Genomic DNA, 25,114 nt, shown 5'->3' on the forward strand with positions numbered 1-25,114 from the left:
TCAGGGCTTCAGGGTGGGACTTTGCATCAGTGGTGCAAACAGATACTAATGGGCTCGATTCAGACGCTGGTGGCCAAACTTCTCTGTAAAGGCCAGCAAGAACTTATTAAACTCAACAGCAAAGAAACAAACAATACAATCATGAAATGGGCAAAAGACATGAACAGGAATTTCACCAAAGAAGACATACACATGGCCAACAAGCACATGAGAAAATGCTCCATATCACTTGCCATCAGGGAAATGCAAATCAAAACCACAATGAGATACCACCTCACACCAGTGAGAATGGGGAAAATTAACAAGACAGGAAACAACAAATGTTGGAGAGGATGTGGAGAAAGGGGAACCCTCTTGCACTGTTGGTGGGAATGTGAACTGGTGCAGTCACTCTGGAAAACTGTGTGGAGGCTCCTCAAAGAGTTAAAAATAGAGCTACCCTATGACCCAGCAATTGCACCACTGGGGATTTACCCCAGAGATACAGATGCAGTAAAAAGCCGAGACACCTACACCTCAATGTTTATAGCAGCAATGTCCACAGTAGCCAAACTGTGGAAGGAGCCTCGGTGTCCACCGACAGATGAATGGATAAAGAAGATGTGGTATATGTATACAATGGAATATTACTCAGCCATTAGAAAGGACGAATACTCACCATTTGCTTTGACATGGATGGAACTGGAGGGTATTATGCTAAATGAAGTAAGTCAATCGGAGAAAGACAATCATCACATGGTTTTACCCATATGGGGAATATAAAAAATAATTAAAGGGATCATAGGGGAAAGGAGAGAAAGTGAGTGGGAAAAATCAGAGAGGGTGACAGAACATAAGAGACTCCTAACTCTGGGGAACGAACAAGGGGTAGTGGGAGGGGTGGTGGACGGGGGTGGGGGGAATGGGGAGAATGGGTGACGGGCACTGAGGTGGGCACTTGACAGCATAAGCACTGGGTGTTATACTATATGTTGACAAATCGAACTCCAAAAAAAAAAAAAAAAAAAAAAGGCCAGCAAGGCAGTCTCCTGGGCCTCACAGGCCAGACTGGGAAGTGCCTCTTTGCTAGGAAAAGCCTAGGGGATTTGTGAGGGGCCAGAGGCTTCTCATAAGTAGGAACTAGGCTTCTGTGGAGGGAAAGGAGTCTCCCCGCTGCCTGGGAAGGGGAAGCATGTGTGAGGTGCCTCTCTTCCTTCCCACCACAATTGTCTGTGTCCCTCCCCTCCTAGGGATTCTGAAAGCCAAGTGTCACTAGGAGCGTTTTTACAGAGATAAAAGGATTGTAGTTACATACAGCTTTTATGAGGTAAGCATCATTCCCCCCATATTACAGAGGGGAAAAATGGAAAGAGAGGAAGCAGTCATTTATTTGCCTGAGGCCACACACCAACCAGGTGGCTGAGCTGGGTTTAGACTCCAGGCTCTCTGATTCTTGGCACTTGATGACACGATGCTTCTTCCTGGGCATGGTGACAGGCAGGCTGTTCTCCCAAGGCCAGAGATGGGAGCAGGAGGCCTCCCTCCCTGCTCTCCACCTACCACCTGTCAGTCAGCCTGGGGCCTGGGTGACCTTCGGGGTTCTTTCCAGCCCTGCCGATCAACAGCTCTCCGAATCCCTGGACCTGTTTCTCATCCGGAAACTTAGGCAGTGGATTGTCAGATGAACTCTAAGGGGCCCGCCAGCCCGGACAATTCATTCTATCGACCTGGAAGGGGCAAAGAGCCCAGCCGTTTTCAGCATGTGATGCATTGAACCTTAGGGAATCTCAGAGATGTTTCAGGGACTGCCGTGAGGAGTTCTGATCCTGTCTTATATTTTGGAGATCTACAGGTAACTTTGTTTGCCAAAAGGTGCAGCTTCTAAAAACAAGCAAATAAACAAAAACGAGCAAAATAAAACACCTCACAGCCCCTGAACCAGACGGTGAATGAGAGATAAGGTTGAACGAAGGCATCCGCTGGCAATGAGAGTGGTGTGGCAATGAGTGTGGTGGTGGTATGTGTGTGTGATGGCGGGGGCGGGGAGCAGGGTGGGGTGGGGTGGGATGGGGTGGCGTGGGGTGGGAAGTATGGACTGGAAGGGAAAAGAGGAAAACCAAAACAAGAGGGGAAAAATTAAACAAGATTAGCTTTTTAGTTCCAGCAAGTTGCCATTTTGAGGAAAGGGGGAAACTCTGAGAAATGACAGGGGCATCCTGGCTGGTGAGTGCCTGCTTTGTCCCAGAGTTCTGCTCACGAGGTCTCACTCACAGAGTGCTTGTACAACCCCTTTGGTTCTAAGCATTCCGCGTTCCTATTTTAAAGGTGAAAGTACTGAGGCTCAGAGAAAGAAAATGACTTATCCAAGGTCATGTAGCAAGTAAATTGTACTGCTCAGATTCAAATCCAGCTCTGTTTGACCTCGAACCCACAGCCTCTCCCATTAGAATCACACTTCCTAGGAGAGGGTCGAGGAGTTACAGGTCAATGGGGACCAGGGGACCTGTAGCGCCTTCCTTTGGCGGCAGGGAGAGTAGGAGGATCTGTAGAGAAGCAGCAAGCAGAATTCACGTTCTTGGTGATTAAGGGACTCGAAAGAGGGGACGGTTGTGAGAAGCAGAGAACAAGGGGAAGAGAAACAACAGAGCTGGAGAGTCAGAGCTAGGCCAGGAAGGGTCTGGACGTGGGCCTGCACAGAAGGGTTTAGAACCCCTTAGGACCTGTGTCCTTGACTAGATCAATTTAGACTTGCATTATGCTGTGTAATTCAGAATTGCTGGTTGCATCCCAAGATCATCACACTTGTGACTAAGTATTTTACCCCGACTTATCAATTGAACAATATAACAAACATGCCTGAACCCATCACTTTCAAACCATGATCTAGAACGTTGCCAGTAATTTACATTTACCAATGTGCTAAATATTTTTTTGTGGGTCTGAGAAACAATTGTCTTTCTTATCAGTGCTGTGGCTATGGTTTCCCTTCCCTGATAATGACAAGCCCCAAAGGGAAGATCTAGCTTATGTACAGGTCAGGATCAGCTAGGTTATGCTGTGGTAATGGGCAACCCAGAATCTTAGTAGCTCTTAACAACAAAGGTTCATCCCTTATTCTTGCTACATGTCTATATTGAGTAGCTGGGAGATCTACTCCTTGTCTTTTTACCTCAAAACCCAGGTGGTCAGAGAAGCCATCATTCAAACTTTGCTGGTTACCCATGCCAAAGGGAAAGAGAACTCTGTGGGGCCTCCCACTGGCATTGAAACGTTTCAGCCTGGAAGTGACCTATTTGGCTTTTGTGCACCTATTTCCCAGCGAGGACCCCTTTCTCTTTGGAAGTTCCCATCTTGCTCTACCCATTTCCATATCTGTCTTTCACAGGCTCAAAGCCCAAGATGGCAGCTGACCATAGGGTCTGGCTGGCATCTTACATGTGGGCTCACTTTGGCTTTTTCTCCTGCCAGGCATGATTTCTCAGGTAATCAAGGAGCTGCTGCTACTTCCTCTGAAGTGGTACTTGAGTTGACAGTGGCGAGACTGGATTTTGTGCAGAGTGGTAAGGGGAGGAGAGATGGGCTGAGTGAGTCATTATTGTTATTTCCGTTGTGTTCCCATTGATCTCATAAGACTCTTAAAGACTATTACTTAGTCAGTAACTAAGACATAACTAGACTCTGGTTCTAAAAGCCAAGGGGTAACCTAAACTCATAATGCACAGAAATGGAAATGGAATGTCCAGGAAATGGAATGAAGAGGGAGCACCAGCTCCTGGCCATACTTCTGGAAAGTGAGGTCTAGCCTGATAGCCCAGGATACATGTCCTTGGTCTCAAGTCTCCGCATCATGAGGGCACTTCTGCAGACCACTGAGGATGCTCTGGAGAAAGGAGAGGAGAGTTTGGGCATGAATTTTACATACACAGCATTCACCAAACTGTGCCAGGATTAGGTGGGGTGCAGAGGTGGGCAAGACAGACAGTGTCACTGGCCTCACAGAATTTACAGTCTAGTGGGGGAAGAAAATGATTAAATAAATGGTAGAGGGGATGAGAAGTGCTCTGACAAGGATAAGTTCAGGGTAGTAAAGGAATAGCACCTGAGCTAGATGTGGGGGGTCAAGGGAGGCTTGGGAGTAGCCCCTCATCTAGGCAGAGAACTGAAGAATAAGTAGGTGTTAGGTAGGTGAGGGCGGGCAGGAAGGAGGAAAGTTGCGGAAAGTTAGGAGGTGGAGGGGGAGAAGGTCTGAGCCTAGAGAAGCAGGCAGAGACTAGATCATGAAGGACGCTGTGGATGCCATGTGGAGGGGCTTGGGCATTATCCTGAGGGCAGCAGGGAGCTCTGGAATGGTTGGCCATTTGGTTATGCTGTCACCATGGAAGCAGTGTGGAAGATGGCTTGGGATGGGTCCAGGTGAGAGGGGATAGTGACTGGTGAAGATAGCTAGAATGGGGCTGGAGAGAAATGGATGGATCTGAGGCACATTTAGAAGGCAGACAGATAACATGAATAGACATACGTGGACAGTACAGGAAAATCAGGAGTTGAGAACTTAGGTTTCTGGCCTGTACAACTGGATAGCAGTGATAGCAGTAGAGTGTGATGACTAAGAGCGGTGGCTCTGATGACTGACTGCCTGGGTTTGAATCCCAGATCTGTCACTGACTATCTGTGTGACCTTGGACAAGCTCCTTAACCTCTCTCTGTGGGCTTCAGTTCCCCTGCCTGTAGAACGAGGGTATTAATATCACGTGCCTTATAATGATTAAGTGAAGCAGTACATAAAGCACTTTGAACCACGTCTGGAGCATGAGAAGTGTTCAATAAATGTTAGCAATTATTATAGACAACAAGGAAGAGGAATAGACTTCATGGAAATGATGATGAGTTCAATTCTAGGCATGCCAACTTTAGGGTGTCTGTGGGACACTCAGGTGGAAATTGGCTATATAAGTCTGTGGCTCAGGAGATATTTGGGCTAGAAATATGTATATGAGAGTCATAAGCTTATAGAGATAGTAATTGAAGGCTTGGGAGGTTTTTTCCGGGGGAGGGTAGAGGGAGAGAGAGAGAGAGAGAGAGAGAGAGAATACCAAGCAGACTCCCCACTGAGTGCAGAGCCTGATGGAGGGCTGGATCCTACGACCCTGAGATCATGACCTGAGCTGAAGTCAAGAGTCCGATACTCAGCCGACTGAGCGACCCAGGTGCCCCGAAACCCTGGGAGGTTTGGCAGGGAGAATTTGTAGAGAAGAAAAGGAGGCTACGAGCAAACCTCAGCTTTTGTCGGATGGACAGAGGGAAAAAGAGCACAATGAGGAGGCTGAGCAGCAGCCTGAGAGTCAGGAGACGAACCAGGGGAAGGGCACACCATCGCAGAGGCCAAGACGAGTGAATGTTTCACAATGGAGGCAGTGGCCAGTGGCAGCAATGCTTTGGAGAGGCTTATGTAAGAGGAGATCTGAGAAACGACAATGGCGCTTAGCTACAAGGAGATCATTGGTGACAATAGTTTTCATGGAATGATACAACAGGATGTCAGACTAGACTACATTGGGTTGAAGAGCGGGAGTGAGGAAATGGAGATAGCAAGTGCAGACAGCTCTTTCCAGAAGTTTGTCTGTGAAAAGGAAGTGAGAACGGATTACTGAGGGTTATGGGGAGAGAGAGGGCGTCCTTCAGTGCCAATGGAGATGAGGCCAGGCAGACAATGGAGGGTGGAAAATGGGAGGTACAGGGGCGAGGGGAGGCAATTGAGGCTTGAGGGGGCTGAAATGGAGAGGAGATGGAATGCAGAGTGCAGGTGAGGAGGTCTGCCTCAGGCAGGAATCATTACAGGGAAGGAGGAAAGTATGGATGTGGTAAGTGAGCTTGTAGATTTCCCTGTGGAATGTTCCTGCCTTGTGGCTTTTCTTTTTTTTTTTTTCTTTGAAATCAGGTGAGGGGAGGGACACCTAGGTGGCTCAGTGGTGGTTGAGTGTCTGCTTTCAGCTCAGGGCGTGATCGCGGGGGGGGGGGGGGGGGGGGGGCGGTGGCGGCAATCGAGTCCTGCAACAGGAGCCTGCTTCTCCCTCTGCCTGTGTCTCTGCCTCTCTCTGTGTGTCTCTCATGAATAAATAAACATTTTTATTTATTTATGATAGTCACAGAGACAGAGAGAGAGAGAGAGAGAGAGGCAGAGACACAGGCAGAGGGAGAAGCAGGCTCCATGCACCGGGAGCCTGGTGTGGGATTCGATCCCGGGTCTCCAGGATCGCGCCCTGGGCCAAAGGCAGGCGCCAAACCGCAGTGCCACCCAGGGATCCCTCTCATGAATAAATAAATAAAAACTTAAGAAAAAGAAAAATAAATCAGGTGAGGGGGACGTGTGGTAAGGCTGAAAGTTTGTGGATGATAGTGGAGGCCGTGGTGCTCAGAGAGCCACTGGAGAGAATGGGAGAGAGAGCCCAACCGGGACTCAAGGAAAGGTTGCCCAGCCACACTGATGGCCCAGTGGAGGTCGAGACTCTGCATTTATAGTGTTTTCCATCTGCAAGGTTGGGGTGTTTTCTCCAAGCAGTGCTTAGCAGTCCCGGGGGAGGAGTAGAAAGGGTAGATATTTGGATTGATTTAAAGGCTTACGAATTCACAAGGCGGACATGCTGAATCAGAAAGATGAGGATATTGGCAAGTGAGTAGTTAAAATGATTGCCCTGTAATTCCCCTGCTCTTCAATTCAGAAGCTCCCCCTCCCGATTCCAGAAGTTCCCCCTTTTCTCTACTCTACGTCATAGCTTCTGCTTCACTCAAGGCTCTTATACCACCTCATGGCTTCTGCCTCGTGTGTGTGTGTGTGTGTGTGTGCGCGCGCGCGCTTCTGCCCCCCTTTATGGACCAAGGACCCTCTCGTGTCTCATGTTCAGCTTCCACAGGAGAGCCTATCTGAGTGATTCCGTTATTCATTAGCTCCTATGTTTGGCAGCTAGCTCAGGCTGCTGGCCAACCTATGGGTTGACTCCGCCCTGAGTCAGGGACCTACGTCTGGTCCATCCAGCTGTATCTAACATCAACATTCTTCAGAAGGTGCAGTGAGTAAGACAAGCAGAATGGGTGAGAATGGAGGCTCTGGAGCCAGACGCCTAGGCTCAAATCCAGGCTGTTCCACTTACCGTGTGACCTTGGGCAATTTGCTTCACCTCCCTGATACGTAGTTTCCTCATGTCTTAAAAGGATTCAGTGAGGGACGCCTGGGTGGCTCAGCGGTTGAGCGTCTGTCTTTGGCTCAGGACGTGATCCCGGGGTCCTGGGATGGAGTCTCACATCAGGCTCCCTGTGATGAGCCTGCTTCTCCCTCTGTCTATGTCTCTACCTCCCTCATGAATAAATACATAAAATCTTAAAAAAAAAAGAAGGATTCAGTGAGAGTACTTGCCCCAGAAGATCTTTGTGCTAATGAAATAAGATAATAAGTGAAAAGTACCTGGTACAGTACCCGGCACATAGTTATTTCCCTGTAAGGATTATGTGTTAGTAGTATTATTACTGTTATGATCATTTTACTGTGAAGGCAGGCACTTAGGGCCTCATAGGCTTTTGGACAAGACTTCAGGGGGAGGCGGGATTTGAACCTCAATGCAATTTAATGGACAGTCTTTTCTTCACACCAGCTTTTTGTTATTTTCAGGTCTTCTGACCTTCCCTCAGGGAATGTTTGTCACCCTACGGTCTCTGAGGGCCCAGAGCTTTCAGACTAGTGAGTCTGCTGCAGGCTGAGGACTGAGCTGCCGCATCTGCTTATCCTTGGCTGGGAAGGAATCCTGGCAGCCTGACCTCTCTTGTGCAGTCGTTGGTTTCTATGAGTCATGCTTCTCTTATGCTAAGCCCAGCTTGGATTTGGAAGGGGGCTAGGGGAGTAGGGGTGGAGTGAGGGGAGGAAAGCCTTAGCTTTCCTAAGGCTTTAGGAGGAGGAAGACAACAACTTAGCTTCTGTCTGAGTTTGTTGGTTAGCTCAAGTTATAGGACTCTTAGAGCCGGAGTGAGGGGATTTAAGGCCCCACTGTGACCAGGCTGCAATGGAGGGGACCCTTCATTGAATATGTGAAGCCCAAGATATCCAGAGTATGAGCCACACCTCCCCAGGCACCTTGACAGTCAGGACATCCCCTCTCCATCTCTCTCTCCCCTAACCCAGATGGGTAAAGATTTATTTTCCCAGAAAAGAATGCAAATCACTGACCCAGGGGAAAGCAATAGATCCAAGAGGCCCATTGCCCAGAGATTAGGCTCCTAGAAATGCCCCACCCTCATGAAATAGGTCCCAGATGGCTTTGTCTGAGCTGGTGTTTCCCCAAGGACTGGGGCGGGGGTGGGGGGACAGGCCACTGGTGGCACAAGAAGTAATTCCAAGTGGTATATGGCTTGATGTTTTTTTAACTTCATTAGTCACGAATTTCTTTTAACGTGTTTTAGAAATGATCTAAGCACATGAACATTGGTGGCTTCAAGGATATTATGGATTAGAACCATGCTGAAGCTTTTTTCTTTTTTCTTTTTAAGATTTTATTTATTTACTCACGAGAGACACAGAAAGAGAGGCAGAGACATAGGCAGGTTCCTCGCGGGGAGCCCCGATGTGGGACTCGATCCCCGGACCCCAGGATCACGACCTGAGCCAAAGGCAGACAGATGCTCAACCACTGAGCCACCCAGGCGTCCCAGGAAACACCTGTCTTAAACAAATCCTGTTACCTTTTCTGCTGCCTCTTCTACCCTCCCCCGCCCCCTCTCCCAGATTTGGGGCTTCTGCTTTGGGAGTTGGCTAGTAGACACATTAATCTGCCCGGTCGATTGTCTTCTCACCAGATCAAAGCCCAAAGCTTCATCTCCTTTTCTTGACTTCATTGGTCTCTGTTGAGGGCTCTCATTTCTCTCCCTCCCACCCCCACTCCCATTCCCCCTTCTTCCCCTCCTTCTCCCACCACCTCTCTCCCTCTCCCTCCCTCTCTCTCCTGGCTAGCTTTTGGAGATATTCCTGACTCGTTCTGTTCCCTTTTTCATGCTCAATCACTGACCAAACCCCGTTCGTTCATTCTTCGTTGTACCTCTTGTACTGTGTCTCTTTCAACTGTCATCACCAAGGTAGATGCCACAGCCTCAGACCACACCTCGTTATCCAATTAGTCTTTCTCCAGCATAACTTTCACCATGACTTTCTCCTGGACTGGTTCTCCACTGAGCATCAGATCACGGCCAAAGTCCTGAAGGAGTGATTCCTAAGTCCTTGGAATGTGGCCTCAGCCTAAGATCTACCCATATCTCCCATTCCTTTCCTAGGACCCATCTAGGTCTTTACTGCTCCTCAGGTAGACCACGCTCACTTCGAACTCTAGCTCTTCCCTATAAACCTTGATCAAAATAATTTTCTCAGTCCTTCTCATTTGATCACTTACTTATATGTCATATTGAGCTCTTTGTGGGCTTTTGTGTATGTGTGTCTCCCTCAGTAGACTCAGCTTCTGAGGTAAAGGAGTGTGTTTTCCATTTCTTTTGTAACCCCATTGGTACTTAGCAAAGTTCTAGGTGCCTGGCAGATACAGTTGGGTATACTTTGAGCTGCAAGTGTCAGAAAACCCAACCTATTAGCAGCTTAAACATGTAGAAGTTAATTTTTTTCACAGAACAAAAAGTTTAGAGGCAAGTGTTTGCTTGCTCTACCATCCAGAGTGAATTGGCTTTCACCCTCATACTGGTTGCCTCGTGGCCACAAGGTGACTGCTGCACCTCCAGGTATCACATCTGAATCCCAGCAGGAAGGAGGAAGAAGGACCTAAGGCCTCTCCTCAGGGAACTTTGCCCTGTTATTTGAGAAGGGGGCGCTCTCCCAGGAGACTGACCCTTTCATCCCACCAGCCAGAATTGTGTCATGTGCTTACTCTTAGACCAATAATTGGTTTAGACCAATTCTAATTGGAGCCCAGGACTGGGGCTGACAAAGATCCTCTCATATCATCAGGGAAAGGGTCTTTGCCAACTACCTGAACAAACTGAAGTTCTGTTAGCAATCAAGAAGCAGGGAGGGATAGCTATTAGGTAGGCAACTGGCCGTGTATACCAAAAAACTCAAGAGACTGGTTTAGAGAACAAATAGCCTGCTCTTTTTTGTTGTTGTTGTTGTTTTGTTTTGTTTTGAACATCATTTTTAAAAAAGCTTTTATTTGAGAGATAGAGAGTGTGTGTGCATATGGTGCAGGGGGTAGGAGACGCAGACTCCCCGCTGAGCAGGGAGCCCGACATGGGGCTCGATTCCAGCACCCTGGGATCATGACCTGAGCCAAAGGCAGATACCCAACTGACTGAGCTGCAGGCACCCCCAGCCTGCTCTGGTTTTGAGTCAGGTTCTGAGATGTGGAGGGTCTGAGACCAAGAGGTTTCCAGAAAAGGCCATCTTCCCTGTGCCCACACAACTGCACCCAAGTGTCCCCAGCTCTGAGTTGGAAGGTCAGACAGACTATATGGGCTCTCAGCTGTGCTTTCCTCAGATTAAAGGAAGAGTCTGAGCAGAGTGTGGTGCTGTCCCATTGAGTGACTGCTAGGTGAGTAGTTTCTCCCGGTGGCTCTACTTCCAGGACTGAGTGAGGAGTAAAAGGAGAGGCCTGCTTCACCATGGAAGAAACCATTCCTGTCTGCGGATCTTTGGTTTTCATGTATGTTTTCTGAAGTAGGTCTGAAACTGAATTTGCATCCAGAGAAAAAAACCCAGAAGAGGAACCTTCCAAAGGCAAATTATACAGAGTGCTATTTATTACGGCAACAAAAAGAAACCACCCAAACAGCCAATTATTGGGATCTGGCTAAGCAGATTGTGAGTTTTTGTATATTTGGCTGTACTATGGTCACCAAGTTTGACAACTTCATGAATTCTTCTGGCACACATACGAAAAATATTTGTGTGGAGTGATGTTAAGAGAAAAGGAGCAAAATAGTCATGGTTCTGAGCCTCTGTCTCCCCTTCACAAAATAGGGTATGCCAGTACCTGTCTCCAAGGTTGTGGGAACAGAACTTTGGGAAAGACAAAGCCTTGGGCTTGCCCGCTGCTGGGTGTGGGGGTGGGATGGTAGAGGAGAGTAGTGGCACAGGACAGTCCTGTGTGTGGGTAATTGGGCAGAATCAATACAAAAAAACCCATATGCAATAGGTCTGATATATTTGACCAAGGTGAAGCACCTAGCGCACTAGGATTCGCCAGCTTCTCCTACGGTGGCACTTATGTCCCGATGGAAATGTGGGCACCAGAAGCCCCCAAAGTCAATGATTGGGGGACGGGTGACATACTTTCTCCGAGAAGGGGCACAGAGCAAAGGTTTTCACATTGACACATCGTTCACTCTGTCACAACTGCTCAACCGGATAGGCGACCACATTGGTCTGTGGCTCTCCTCGGGGAACTTTATTGCCAGGCTGGTTTGGCGTACAAGCTGGGTTTGCCCACCCCCCGGCCCCATCCTCGCCCCCTGCCCGGCCTGCAGAGGACTTTCTTGGTTGTAGGGGTGATGGGTGTCTTCTCTGCCTTAAGGTTCTCTATTCAAGACGAGTAATCTCGGGCCAAGCAACACGGTTTCCATCCTGCCAGGGATCCCGAAAATCCTAATGACCTTTGCTAGTGGCTAAATCATTCAGTGCATCTTTCCTCCCTTGTAAGAGAGCAGTTACAGTGGGTACCTCAACCTTAGTATTGTCTTGAGGATGTACGATTAGTTTATACAGTGCTTACAAGAGGGCCAGCGATGACTCCACCAGGAAAGCAGGCTCCAGGCCAGGCCAGGGGAGGCGGGACCAGAGCAGCCGGGACCAACACCTGGACTCGCTCACACCGAAACCCGAAACCCGAAACCCGAAACCCGTAGCCCCTCCAGGGAGAACCAACGGCCTTCGACCCTATTGGTCAGGGCCTCGATGGGCGGGCCAACAAGGGGCGCGCTGGTTGGCTGGGGACGGACCAATGAGGAGGCGGCGGCGCGGGCCTCAGAAGGGTGCGCCAACCGCGCGTTGTTTGAGGCGATCTCGTGCTGCGCCGCGACGACGCCACGTCGCCCTCCCCGGGCTGGGCACCGCGCCTGTGGCAACCGCCGGAGTCGGCAGGACGCCTCGCGCCTCCCTCCACGCGTCGCACACCGCTCGCCTCCCGCCTCTCCCCTCTCGCCTGTCGCCGTTGGCGCCTGGACCAGGGTGATCGTCTCCGCGGAACCCCCGGCTGCCAGGCCTCGCCAACATGAGCGCCCCCGACGAGGTGTCTGTCTGGGGAGCGGGTTTCGGCCCGGAGGGCGGGGAGCAGGCCAGCGGAGCCCCGCGGGGACCAGGACTAGGTCTGGATCCCGGGCCGCCTCGGAGCGGCGAGGGTGAGGGCGGGTTCCCAGACCCCGAGGGCTTCGAGTCCGAGCGGGAAGTGATGGAAGCGGGAGGGCCGGTGCTTTGGGGCCGCGAAGGCCGCCCCGGCACCCCGGCCGACGACAAGGGGGACGCCCTGGACTACGCGTCCCACCTTGCTGACGAGTCCGGGGCCGCCAGCGTGCAGCAGCTGACCGACCCGGATGCCCTGGGCGTGCGGAGAAACCCATCCCCAGAGAGCTGCGCCGCTGAAGGGTCTGGCGTTTGGGCGGGCCTAGAGGCAGGGCCCGGTGGTCGAGGCGCGCTTGCCCTGAGCCGCGGAGAATCGCAGCCGCCTTCCGCCGTCCCGCTCCACCTCGGTGGGCCCGAGGGAGCCCGGCCCCGGGGGAACCCGAGAAGAGGTCCCAAGAGCAGGTCCACCGTCAGGGTGGATCGCCAGCGGCCCTCCGCCAAAGGCCCGGGCCGGCGGCCTTCCGACCCCGAGTCATCAGATGAGTTCGGTGAGATACAGCTGATGAGGGTGAGCATTTGCTCCAAAGAAAGAGGCCAAGCCAAGCCCAGCAGCCCCGAGGATCCCGGGGACACACCCAGACAACCGAGTTTCCATGTCAGGGAGAATTTCCTTCACGTGCCAGGTTCTTTCCTGTCCTCGGCTCCCCGAGGATTCACTTCGGTTGTGGAGAGGCAGGCCGTGGGAGAGTTGGACATCTCCTCCTCTAAGAAAATGCAAAGTGTGGTCTGGGGGAAGGGAGGGAACAGGCCCAGCTACCCGGTAGCCGCAGCCGCCGCTGCCGCCGCCGCTGCTGCTGGCAGCCTGCCCCCGGCCACCCCTAGGAAGAAGGTGGCCCAGGAGAAGAAATCCCTAGGGGGGGCCTCAAAAGTTACCCAAGGGAGAAGCTTTCCTCCCTGGGGGCAGAGAGTCTCGGCAGCTCCCCTGGAACCAGCCACCTTCCCCCCAATCTCTGGGGTTCCGCTGCTTGGGAGGAACAAGAGGTATTCCTTGGTTCCATCGGGAAGCAAACAGTCCAAGCACACCGGCCGCTCCCGGAAGAAATCTGGGCCCAGGAGGACACGGGAGTCGGAGCCAGTGGTGGTGACAGGAGAAGGCAGTGACTCAAACAGAGACACAGTGCCCAAGGGCCAAGTGAGTAGGCCATGCTCCTCCTCTTCTGTGCACCCTTCCCCTCCCCCTCCTCCTCCCCTGCCTCGTACTTCTTTACCCACAAACCCTGTCCATCCCTCAGGGGTTGCCATGGGTGCCCCTGGGTCATTGGGATCGTTCGGATGCCAGATCGGGTCGTGGGTTGTTTTCACGGGGGCAGACAGTAAACTAAGGTAGCACTCCGTGTGTACCCGCCACCGTTCTGGACCCTTGGCACGTTTCCTGCCTCCTCCCGTCAGAGAGGGGCTGGGATGGATGGGAGGGCTGGTAGCTGATTTGAAGCCAGGAACCCCTTCAAAGTCTGGAGCACAAACCTTCAGCCTTTAGACTCATCAGCTTCCTGCTTCCTGTTTCCTAGCTGGTCCCCAAACCTTGCTTGTGGGGAGCCTGGCCTTTGTCAGCCCACTACTCCTTCTGCCTGGCTCAGCTCTGCCTCCTGGCCCGGGGCTGACTGAGGGGGAAATCACCAGCCACATCGGCCTCTCAATTCCCTTCCCTATTCCCTGTCTCACGCCACCCGTACACACACGTGTGCAGATGTGCACCTATGCCCACCTACCCACGCTCACAGACACACGCACACGCACACCCCACGTCCCAAGTCAGATCAGTGAGAAATGTTTCCTTTAGCTTCCAACACACAGGCCAGGGCCATGTTGTTCGGGCATGCATCGTGGAGAATGCAGCAGTGGCGACCTCGACACCAGAGCCCCCGAAGTTCCAGGAAGCTCCGCGCCCTCAGCCCTGAGCCAGGGAGACGTCATGCCCAGAGGGCGTGCACCCTCCAGTGAGTCCTGTGGGTTTCACAGGAGTGCAGGGGAGAGGAGATGAGGAGGGAAACTTCTGGCTCTGGCTCTGCTGGGGGCCTGTCAGCTTTGTTGCCTGCCCCCCCACCTAGCCAGGCAGCTTCTCCCAAAGGACCGGCCTTCAGCCACATCGTCCCCTGCGTGCGGTTTGTGCAGCAGGGGCGATTCGTGGCACTGCCCCCAAACAGCAGCTCGGGACATAGGCTTTGAGCAGAACAGAGCCGTTTTTCTGTTCAGTCCTGTTTGGCCACATTGCGCATCCTGGGGGCTGCCTGTGGCTGCAGCTCTGGCAGAGTGCAACCCAGAGCCCCGGTCCCTGGGGACCACCTTCAAGGATGGGCCGCCCCTAGGGGACAGGAGGGGCAGTCCCAGAGAGAAGGTTGGAGCTGCTGGCAGAGCAGGGGCCACTTGTTGCCAGCAGAGGGTGGTGCTGCCTCACGTTAGACCCCGTCTAGGCCCTCTCCACCTCACTGGGGGCCTTGGAAGCTGGATTTCATGTTCTCTCCCTCTCAGGTGACCAGGAGCCGCTTGACCACCTCCCAAGACCGGAAAGGCTGCAGCAACCACCTGGAACACAGGGCTGTCCTCGGGTACTGCTGCTTCTGGCTCCTAGAAACGCAAGCTCAAGCTAGATGGTGGGATCCGTGTCCAGGCTAAACTGCCATGTGTGCCTCTTCCCCCTGTCCCCCCACCTCGCCTCCATTCTGCTCCCCACAGAGGGAAGGCGCCTCCTTTCCACTGAGGAGCCTGTGCCAGTCTGGTCACTGGGCCTGGGGATGTAGTGCCCGTGGGAGAAGGGGAGGGGCCGGAGAGAGAGGAAGCCAGAGGATGCTAACCATTCCTGTCTCTCTGCTGTCTGCTGGCCTAGTGTGTCGTGCTACAGAGAGAAATAGACGACCTGAAAGAGCAGCTTGGTATGAGGAGCCTCTGGCTGGGGCCCGGGTTGGGGCAGAGGCAGGCTGCAGGGAGGGCGGGGAGGGGGGGGCATGCGTCTCAGTGCAGCACCCCACCCGGGATGGGCTGTAGGTGCAGGCAGCCGCACGGGGCCCAACATCCCTGTGGGGAGGAAAACCGAGCAGGCCTGGCCCTGGAGCCCGCTGTGCATGTATAGTTAGCTAGGTGTGCGCACAGACAGGAAAATACGGCCTCGACTGCACACATGCTTTGCCAGGGAAAACGTGTCCCAGAGGTCTCCCCCTTTTAGGACGTTTAGGGATGCCCCGTTGATTTTCCCTGCTCCTCTGTATGGCTGGCCCGGTGTGTGTTCGTGTGTGTCTGTGTGTGTGTGTGTGTGTGTGTGTGTGTGTGTGTGTTCGTTCGCCAGTTCTGAATGGTTCCGATGTGCCCCCAACAAAGCTTGAGAAATGCTGGCACATGTTGTTCCCTTAGAAAACACATCCATATTTAATTCAAGTGGGGGGTGAGTGACTCAGGCCCAGGGCTCTCTGGATAGTGGCTGGAGGGGGTTTCCGGTTGCGGGGCTGGGTGGTTCCCCACGGGGACGGAGGGACGGGCTTCTACATCCCCGTGTCTGGAGTGCCTGCTCACGCCTGTCTCTGTTTCAGCGGCCATGCAGTCCCTGACTGACAAGTTCCAGACCCTTTGAAGTGAGTGTTACACACACCATACCCCCTCCCCACAGTCGTGGCCGCTTAGGAGGGCCGTGGGCTGGCCCCGGCGGGCTGGCCCCGGCTCGGTGCTCTTCCCTGACTCTGCTCTCTTTGACAGGTCGGGCCCAGCATCTCCGTACAAGAGGATCAGCTGGTACTTCTGGAGCCAGGAAGTTGTGGCCAAGCTGGTTCCCTCCTGTTCCACCTCAGCCAGGGCTTCCTCTCCCTGTTCTTGTGCCCCCTCCCCACCCCAGTTCACAGCAGTTTCAAATTAAAGTACCTCTCAGGTCTGTGGTCTGCCTTCTCTGTTGGTGGTGGTGGAGGGGGAGGGGGCAGGGCAGGGAGCTGCTCCATTTCCCAGCCTTTTTCAGAACAGGACCTCTGGTATCCTGTGGTAGGCCTTCTTGTGGGGAGCTTGGGCCTGCCTCTGCTAGGAGCCCTGCGGTCACGTCCCCCTCGTGCCCCGGGTCTGGGTTCTGCGTGGGCTCTGCCTGGCCACGTGAGCATATGCGGTGCCCCTTCCCCACCCCCCCCGTGGGCCCCCTTCAGGTTCTCCCCTAATCTCCCCCTCTTTTGGGGTCTCTAGGTGCCCATTCACCACCCCCTCCGCCTTCAGCAGGAACCGGGGACCCCTTCCAGAGCTCCTGTCCCTCTTCCCTTCCCTCCTTGGGATCACTGTCCTGCTTCTCCCGGCCAGCCTGCTCTGCTGTCTGAGCGTCCTTCATCACTCCCGTGGCTTTCTGTCGTCGCTGGCCCTCCCTGGCCCTGTGCTTCCACGGGTGTTAAAGAGCACAGCTGAGCTCATCCTCCCACCCCCTCCCCGGGCCCAGTCCCCTCTGCGCAGTCCTTCCCTCTCTCAGTGCCACCACGCACAAGGACAACTGGCCCAGGAACTGGCACATCCTCCTCCTTAGCCTTGGGTTTCCAGTCCCATCAGTTCTCCCTCCTTGGGTTCAGTAGGGGGGAGGAGGCAGGAGTCACAGCCCAGTGGGGTGCAGAGCTACAGGGCAGGTGCAGGGGACTGAGGAGAGGAGCACAGCTTAGTCTCTGGGCTGGAGGTGGGGGCAGTGAGGCTGGTGGTGGCTCTGGGCCAACCTGGGGCAACCTGGCCGCCAGCAGCTGGAAATGGATGGTCTAGCTGTCGCAGTTCTCACGTCCCTCCTGTCCCAAGCTGGCTCTCCGCCCCCCTCCGACCTGGTCGTCTCCCTGTACTCTTGATTGGAAAGTGGCCGTCCGTTTCTATGGCAAGTGTGCGTGATGGGTCTCCAGGTGCCTGTGTGGTCCCCTCGCAGTGCTGTTCGACCACCACCATGACACAGGGCTTCCTGGAAGCGCTGTTTCCGTGCTCAGGCTCCCTGACCGCCACTTCAGGTCACACAAGATTTAGTCTGGACTCCCTGTTCCACTTCCCCCTCGCTGAAGGGTGGCGATGGCCTCCTTCCTTCAGCCAGGACCCAGGGCTCTGCTGGCCTGAGACTCAGAGGGACAGATCTGGGTCTGAGTGGCGAGAGGGCAGCTTCCCGAGAGACCGGGTATGTCATGCACAGCAGGGAGTGGGGGGGTTCGATGGTCCACAGAACAGTCAAGGCTGGTGTGTGCGTCTGGACGTGTGTGGGAATGCAGTTGATCGGGGATGGTCTCCCTTGAGGGAGAGAGAGGCGATTCAGGGAGTAAAGGGAGTGGAGCCTGTGGTCAGGAACCCGTGAGGGATTGAATGAGCAGAAGCAAGGGGGCGGATTCACTTTTCAGGGGCTGCTGTTACTTTCCTAACCCTGGAGGGGAATGACGTGGAAGTCCCCAGACGTGGAATGACGCCAGGACAGGGTGCCGGGACCCTCCAAAGGCCGGGAGCCCCCAGAGGAGTCTGTGGATCCTACTCTGTGATCCTATGCCGTCTAAGTCCTCCCGTGCGTGTTGAAGGGAGGAGAATGGGAGGGAAGGCTAGCTCGGAGTGGCTGGGACAGGCGGCATCTTAGCAGCAGGGAGCTCGCCTGGGACATTGCTCTGCCAGGAGCTGAGGGGGACAGGGGCAGGATGGGCGCAGTGAGGCTGGGAATTCGAGAGTGGCTTCCCCACGGAAAATGGGGCCGACTTGGCTCCCCACTGTTCTCAGCCTGCCTGCCTTCGGGGCCCTGGGCCATGAACTCGGGGCCAGACGCTCTCCCACGGGGGTGGGACAAGCGCAGACCTTGGCCTGGAGAAGAACATTCGTGGGACTTAATCCCTCCACTCCAAGCCCCTCACTTGAGAAGGTGGACGTTGCTTAGGGCACGTCCAGCCTGGACCCAGAGGCTGTGGTTATCTCCTGGCGGGGTAACACGGTGCGCTGTCAACTGAGTGAATGCTTTTGGCGCACACCTTCCCGCTGGGGTGTCCGTGGGTGGACTCGAGGCCAAGCGGCGACCGGGGAGAAGCCCAGCACCCGCACCGCCCAGGAGGCCCAGAGCCGTGGTGGCCACCGTGAGGAAGGGGAGAAGGGGACGTGGCAGGGCATGGGCACAATCCTCGCTGACTGGTTTGGCCAGCCTCCCTTCCCTCCTCTGAGCTCACGATCTCTGTTCCATATTCAGACTCAGTACCACACAGTCATGTTGTTGTAAACCCATACATCACAGGCTGTGGCTCGGCACCTTCCTGCCCCAGGAGAAGTAAGTGGCAGATGGTGAGGCAGAGGTGAAGGGAGTACTTGTCCCCAGGGGAGACGAGGAGGTGGGACCCCTGCCCTACGGCACTGTGCCCCTTTTGCCTTCCCCCTCACGCCCCCTCTCCAGCCAGGGAGGCAGTGGTGGCTGGCCTGGAGAGCTCTAGGCTCCGGCCTGCCTCGTTCTGCTGCCTTCCCAGCTCCTGGGCCGATGCCTCCCTCTCCATCACCCCCCAGCACCAGCACCAGTGCCAGCGCGGCCACCAGCAAGCCTTTCTCTGCAGATGCTTGGAGGGGCGGGGCTGGGCACACCCCAGGAGTGCAGGAGGTGGTGAGCACTGGAGACGGAGCTGGGCGTGGTGGGCAGAGGAATGGTCCCTGAAGATGCCCACGTCCCAATTCCTGGAATCGGCTCATAGGTTGTGAGCTTGCGGGGCGGCGGCAATGGTGGTGAAGGCTGCAGATGTCATTATGGTTGCTACCCGGCTGACCTTAGTTGGGGAGATTCTGGCCTGTGTTTGCTCCGTGTGAGCTGTTACCTGCATGATCCTCGGGTGCACCATTTGCATGACTACAGGGTGTTCACTGCTCCTGTGTTCCTGCCGGGGTGTATTCCTGGGAACTACCACTCCGATTTAGAGAAAGTTGATAGTAATATAATCTCTTCTTTTGCCCCATGCCAGTCTCTTCTCCTCCCTAGTTCTCTCGAGGTTCTCTCATTGTGATCCTCAAATTCAAAAAGTAATTGGTAAGACACAGTATCCATTCATAATGTACTTTTCACAAATTTTTAAAAGTTCAAAATTACTGAGGGGCAGCCTGGGTGGCTCAGCGGTTTAGCGCCGCCTTGAGCCCAGGGCCTGATCCTGGAGACCCGGGATCAAGTCCCACATCGGGCTCCCTGTGTGGAGCCTGCTTCCTCCTCTGCCTCTCTCTCTCTCTCTCTCTCTCTCTCTCTCTCTCTGTGTGTGTGTGTGTGTGTGTGTGTCTCATGAATAAATAAATAATTTTTTTTAAGTTCAAAATTATTGAGACAGAATTTACAGCAAGGTCTGAAGTCCTTAAGTACTCATAATGTTAGGGAACTATCACCACAATCAAACTACAAAAAACCTTCATCACCCACCAAAACCCATCATGCTCTGGTAGTTCAAACCCTTGTCTCAACCCCAAGACATGGGAAACTGCCAATCAGTACTCTGTCCTTAAGGTTTGGACTTTGTGAGAATATCAAAGAAAGGGAATCCTGTGGCTCTAATCCTGTGTTAAGCGCCCAACTATTGTTTTCGGGTCAGGTCATGACCTCATGGGTGGTGGGATCTACACCTGGGATGGGATACACACTCACTGGGGAGTGGGCTTGTAGATTCTTTCCCTCTAGCCTGCTCATGTGCCCCTGCTCACTCTATCATCTCCTATATGTGCGATTTTCCTTTCCCAACTTGTCATTGACAGGATTTAGTATCCAGTTATTGTATCCTCACACAATGTGTTGGGGAATGTCCTTTCTCCGGTATTTCTATGAACTTTTATAATGTGGAAAATGTTTTTTGGTAAGGTGTTTGTCTGAAGTCAGTGGAGAAGTCTGGATTTTTTTTTCTGAAAACTTTTTTGACTAGTGATATATTTCTTTATGGTTATAAAACAATTCAGATTGGCTATTACTTCATTTTATAAAAAAAGATTTTGTTTATTTATTCATGAGAGACATACAGAGAGAGGCAGAGACATAGGCGGAAGGAGAATCTGGCTCCCCGCAGGGGTCCCAATGCAGGACTTGCTTCCAGGACCCCAAGGTTGAGCCAAAGGCAGGTGCCTAACCACTGAGAACCCCAGGTACCCCTTGTCTATTCCTTCTTTTGTGATTTTTGACAAGTTATTTTTTTCTAAAACTTGGTCACCTTTTTCTGAGTTTTCAAACTGATAGGCATAAAATGGCATATATAATATCTTCTTTTTCCTCAAATTTAATTTTGAAAATGTCTCTCCTACAGATAATTGCAAGAAAATTACAAGAAATACTCATATATCCTTCACCTGGATTCACCCGTTATTTTTTGTCACATATGTCATTTTCTGTCCCTCCCCTGTGTGTATGAGTTTTATTTTTTTTAATTTTATTTATTTATTCATGAGAGACACAGAGAGAGATAGAGGCAGAGACACAGGCAGAGGGAGAAACAGGCTCCATGCAGAGAGCCTGACGTGGGACTCGATCCCATGTCTCCAGGACCCTAGGCTAAACCGCTGAGCCTCCGGGGCTGCCCTGTGTATGAGTTTTAAATGTTTCATTGAATCCTTGGAGTTACTTGAAGAAAATACTTCAGCATATATTTTTTAAGAAAAATAATAGTCTGCTACAAAGTCTTTTTATTTTTTAAAAAAATTTTATTTATTTATTCATGAGAGACACAGAGAGAGAGGCAGACAGAGAAGCAGGCTCCCCGTGGGGAGCCTGATACAGGACTCAATCCCAGGACCCTGGAATCATACATACCCTAAGCCAAAGGCAGACGCTCAACCACTGAGCCACCCAGCTGCCTCCTGCTGCAAAATCTTAATGCAGTGATCACACTCTGAAAATTTAACTTTGAGACAAGACAGTACGTAGTAAAGACCCTCACTCAAATTTTCCCATGGTCCCAAAATTATTCTTTGTACCTGATTCCTAAAACAAAAGCAAAAGCAAATACCCTCATCTTTCCAATTTAAAATCATACATTGCATTGCAGTTGACAAGTCTTTTTAGTGTCATTTAAACTAACATATGTTCTCAGACTTTTTTTGTTGGTCTTGCATGACATTGCCTTTTGAAGATTGAGTCCAGATGTTCAGAAAACTTCTCAGGTTGGATTTGTCTGATTGCTTTCTCCTGTTTAGTTTCAGGCTAAACATGTTGGGCAGGAATACCACAGAGGTAATGTTCTGTCCTTCTCTGTGCATGACATCAGGATACGCTTGAGGTCAGTTGTCCCACAAGCTGATGTTAACTTTGATCATTTGGTTTTGTGATCATTTCTACCCTCTCTTTTCCGATGTTGGTGTTTTGCTCCCTTATTTCCTTGACCAATCTCTCTAGAGTTTCACCAATTTTATTATTTTTCCAAAGAGCCAGCTCCTGCCTTTGTGATCCTGTCTGCTGTATACCTTTTTCCTCTTTCACTAATTCTGTTTACCTTTATTTCTTCCTTCATCTTTTCTTGAGCTTATATTACCGGGGTTTTTTTCTGACTATCCTCATTAACTTTTAACTGTCCTCTTTTAAATATATGCATTAAATGTACTCCTTTAATGGCATCAGAGAAAGGTTTATGAGTAGTGTTTTTATTATCATTTTGTTACAAATAAGGGAGCAACACAAATTTCTACTTTTGTGGGCAAAATCAGTGATTTGTGGCACATTTATATGAGGGAATACTTTTTCTTTCTTTTTAAAAGATTTTATTTATTTGACAGAGAGTGAGCACAAGCAGAGGGAACGACAGGCAGAGGGAGAGGGAGAAGCAGACTCCTCACTGAGCAGGGAACCCAACGCAGAGCTCAATCCCAGGACCCCAGGATCATGACCAGAGCTGAAGGCAGACACTTGACCTACTGAGCCACCCAGGTGCCACCAGGAAATACTTTTTCATCAGCAAACATGCACAAAGTACCACTACACAAAATAATAAGAATGAATCTTACAAATATAAGAATGAATAAAAGAAGCAAGAAGCAATACTGATATATTTATTTTTTAAGATTTTATTTATTTATTCATGAGAGACACACAGAGAGAGGCAGAGACATAGGCAGAGGGAGAAGCAGGCTCCTCTCAGGGAGCCTGATGTAGGACTCGATCCCCGGACCCAGGATCATGCCCTGAGCCCAAGGCAGATGCTCAACCACTAAGCCACACAGGCGTCCCCAATACTGATATACTTAATGATCCCACTTATACAACTGTAAATAACAGGCAGCACTAATGTATCATTTAAAGATGCCTATAAGGGGGCACTGGGTGGCTCAGTTGGTTAAGCGTCCAACTCTTAATTTCTGCTCAGGACATGATCTCAGGGTTATAAGATTGAGCCCCGCTTTGGGCTCCACACTGGGCGTGGAGCCTTCTCAAGATTCTCTCTCTCCCTCTGTCCCTCTCCACCCCCCCAATAATAAAACAAAAAAAAAAGAGATGAATGTATAGTGTATAAAACCATGAGGAAAAGTGAGGCAAGGGTGGTCACAGATGTAAGGTTGTGGATTTCCTCTTTGGAGGAGGAATAGGGCTGAGACTAGACAGGGAAGCCTCAGGAGCTTTGGAGGATATTGACAGTGTTCTCCTCTGGGGCCCCCGGCGAGTTTACCATTAACTTGATAATCATTCATTAAAATATGCATGCAATTGTGACATCTTCTCTATCTACGTTACCTGTTACCATAAATGGGGAAAAAATAACGCTAAGGGAAATAACATAGCAATATAAACATATTGTAATCACATTATAACCAGAAGTAAAATTAAAATGATTTCCTTTATTTACAACAGACCTCATTAAGATTAGTAATCTCATGTCATTTATATTAATAGTCTCATACTCAACATGTCATAGATTTTACTAAAAATGATGGAGACAATGTTTTCATATTTATAATAGCCATCTCGTTTTTTTACAAATCTTCCATATTTGAGTGGTGTATTTTCATTCAGAATGTAATTATGAATTTGTGCTGAATCCCCACAAGGGTGTTGCACTATGGTTACAGTTCTTCAGAGATTTCTACCTTCCCCATCTCCTTCCTCTCAGAGGTGGAGGGCAGAGAACCTGAGAAAAAGGAAGGCCAAAAATCCAAGACAAAGGGCCTGTGTTGTAATACATGTATTGGTCCAGCCGAGGGCAGTGCCGTTCAAAGCTGTTTGTTGGATAGCAAGGGGTGGATGCCTCACATTTGGAGTTCCTCTTGTTCTTTGTAAATAGCCGATTAGCCACTGGACCACCGGGACTGAAGGGATTATTTGTGCCAAGAAAGGTGGTGGTGGTGGTGGTGGTGGTGGTGGTGGTGGTGGTGGTGGTGGTGGCGGTGGCAGCGGTGGCGGTTTGATGCACAGCGTCTCCTTTGCCTGTTTGGCACTTACCTCTTTACACCAACCTTCACCCCTACTCCCCCATCAGTAACTCTTCCTCTTTCTTCTCCCTAGACAGAAACTGAGACCACTGTTGTGTTAAAGTAGGCGTGGGGCACTGACCAGGCAGAGGAACAGCAGGTGGCTCTGTGTGGCCCTTCGAGGCCTTATTGTTTTGTAGGGAGCAAAGCTAGAAGAATTTTCCTGAAAAGTTAGACCTCACTCCACAAGTTTCCCCTGCTTTTGTTTCTAGTCTTGTGTTCCCCCAAAGTGGCCCAAGTTTAGTCTCCACATGGCTTTGTGGCATTGATAGGGTCAGTAGGAAGAATTGTCATGGTTATTTATTTCACTAACCGATGAAACAAAATGATTCTCTGCACCCACCGCCTCTGCCTAAAGATAAATAGCACTTCCTATTATAAATACTCCATTCTCTGACACTGCTCCATTATTTAAAAATCCAGCTATCGGGGACACCTGGGTGGCTCAGTGGTTGAGCGTCTGCCTTCAGCTCAGGCGGTTATCCCGGGGTCCTGGGATCGAGTTCCTCATCGGGCTCCCCACAGGGAGCCTGCTTCTCCCTCTGCCTATGTCTCTGCCTCTCTCTGTGTGTCTCTCACGAATAAATAATTTTTTAATTTAAACATTTTTCAAAAATTAAAATAAAAGTCCAGCTACCATAACTCATCTCTCTTAAGGATGGGCTTGAGGCAGAAATAAAGGAAAGATTTTTGTCAAAACTTTACCTTAAATGACTAAGTATTTATAGTCTTTTCAGATTCTTCTTAGGGATTTTTCATCTCCTTTTTTTTTTAAAGATTCTATTAATTTTTTTATTTGAGAGAGAGAATGGGCATGGGTGAGAGTGGGGGAGGAGCAGAGAGAGAGAGAGAGAGAGAGAGAGAGAACCAGACTCCCCACTGAGCAAGGAGCCTGATGCAGGCTCCATCTCACAACTGAGCCACCCAGGTGCCCTGATTTTTCATCTCTTTAAACAGCATTTTCTTTTTTGCTTTTTAAAAAATTATTTATTTATTGGGGGGGGGATAGGAGCAGAGGGAGAGTCTTAATCAGACTCTCCACTGAGCGTGGAGCCCAACATGGGGCTTCGTCTCCCAACCCTGAGATTACAACGTGAGTCAAAATCAAGAGTTGGATGCCTAACTGACTGTGCCACACAGGCGCTCCCTCAAACGATATTTTCTTTATTGCTAATTCTACCATACCATTAGAAGACATTTTAGGGAAAAAATTATTTTGCCCATAATTTCAGGACCCAGGTGCCTCAACTTGTTTTTCCCCATGCTTCCTGCCCCAGGATCATAGAATTACAGAATATGAGAGCTAGAAGAACTTTTGGAGAAATCAAATAGCCCAACTCCTGGGCAGTATACAAGTGAGGAATCAGAGCTAGAGGGAAAATGCCATGTCAAGGCCACCAAATAGTTCAA

General features: G+C 51.1%; 1 protein-coding gene across 1 annotated transcript; it reads left to right on the forward strand.

Moving 5' to 3' along the window:
• The first annotated feature begins 12,062 nt into the window (after positions 1–12,062).
• On the forward strand, positions 12,063–16,211 carry LOC144307619 (uncharacterized protein CXorf49 homolog). Its single transcript, XM_077887547.1, has 6 exons — positions 12,063–13,487; positions 14,136–14,292; positions 14,825–14,901; positions 15,180–15,225; positions 15,877–15,918; positions 16,040–16,211. Exons 1-5 carry the CDS (start codon positions 12,228–12,230, stop codon positions 15,915–15,917), a joined length of 1,581 nt encoding a protein of 526 aa, XP_077743673.1. The 5' UTR covers positions 12,063–12,227; the 3' UTR covers position 15,918; positions 16,040–16,211.
• Positions 16,212–25,114: the final 8,903 nt, after the last annotated feature.

Source organism: Canis aureus, chromosome X (genome assembly GCF_053574225.1).
Source record: "Canis aureus isolate CA01 chromosome X, VMU_Caureus_v.1.0, whole genome shotgun sequence".
NCBI lineage: Eukaryota > Metazoa > Chordata > Mammalia > Carnivora > Canidae > Canis > Canis aureus.

Coding starts and splice junctions, on each gene's coding strand:
- LOC144307619 (XM_077887547.1), top strand. CDS start 12,228: ATGAGCGCCCCCGACGAGGTGTCTGTCTGGGGAGCGGGTTTCGGCCCG. Junction 13,488..14,135: donor ACACAGTGCCCAAGGGCCAA/GTGAGTAGGCCA, acceptor TGTTTCCTTTAG/CTTCCAACACACAGGCCAGG. Junction 14,902..15,179: donor GAACACAGGGCTGTCCTCGG/GTACTGCTGCTT, acceptor CTGCTGGCCTAG/TGTGTCGTGCTACAGAGAGA.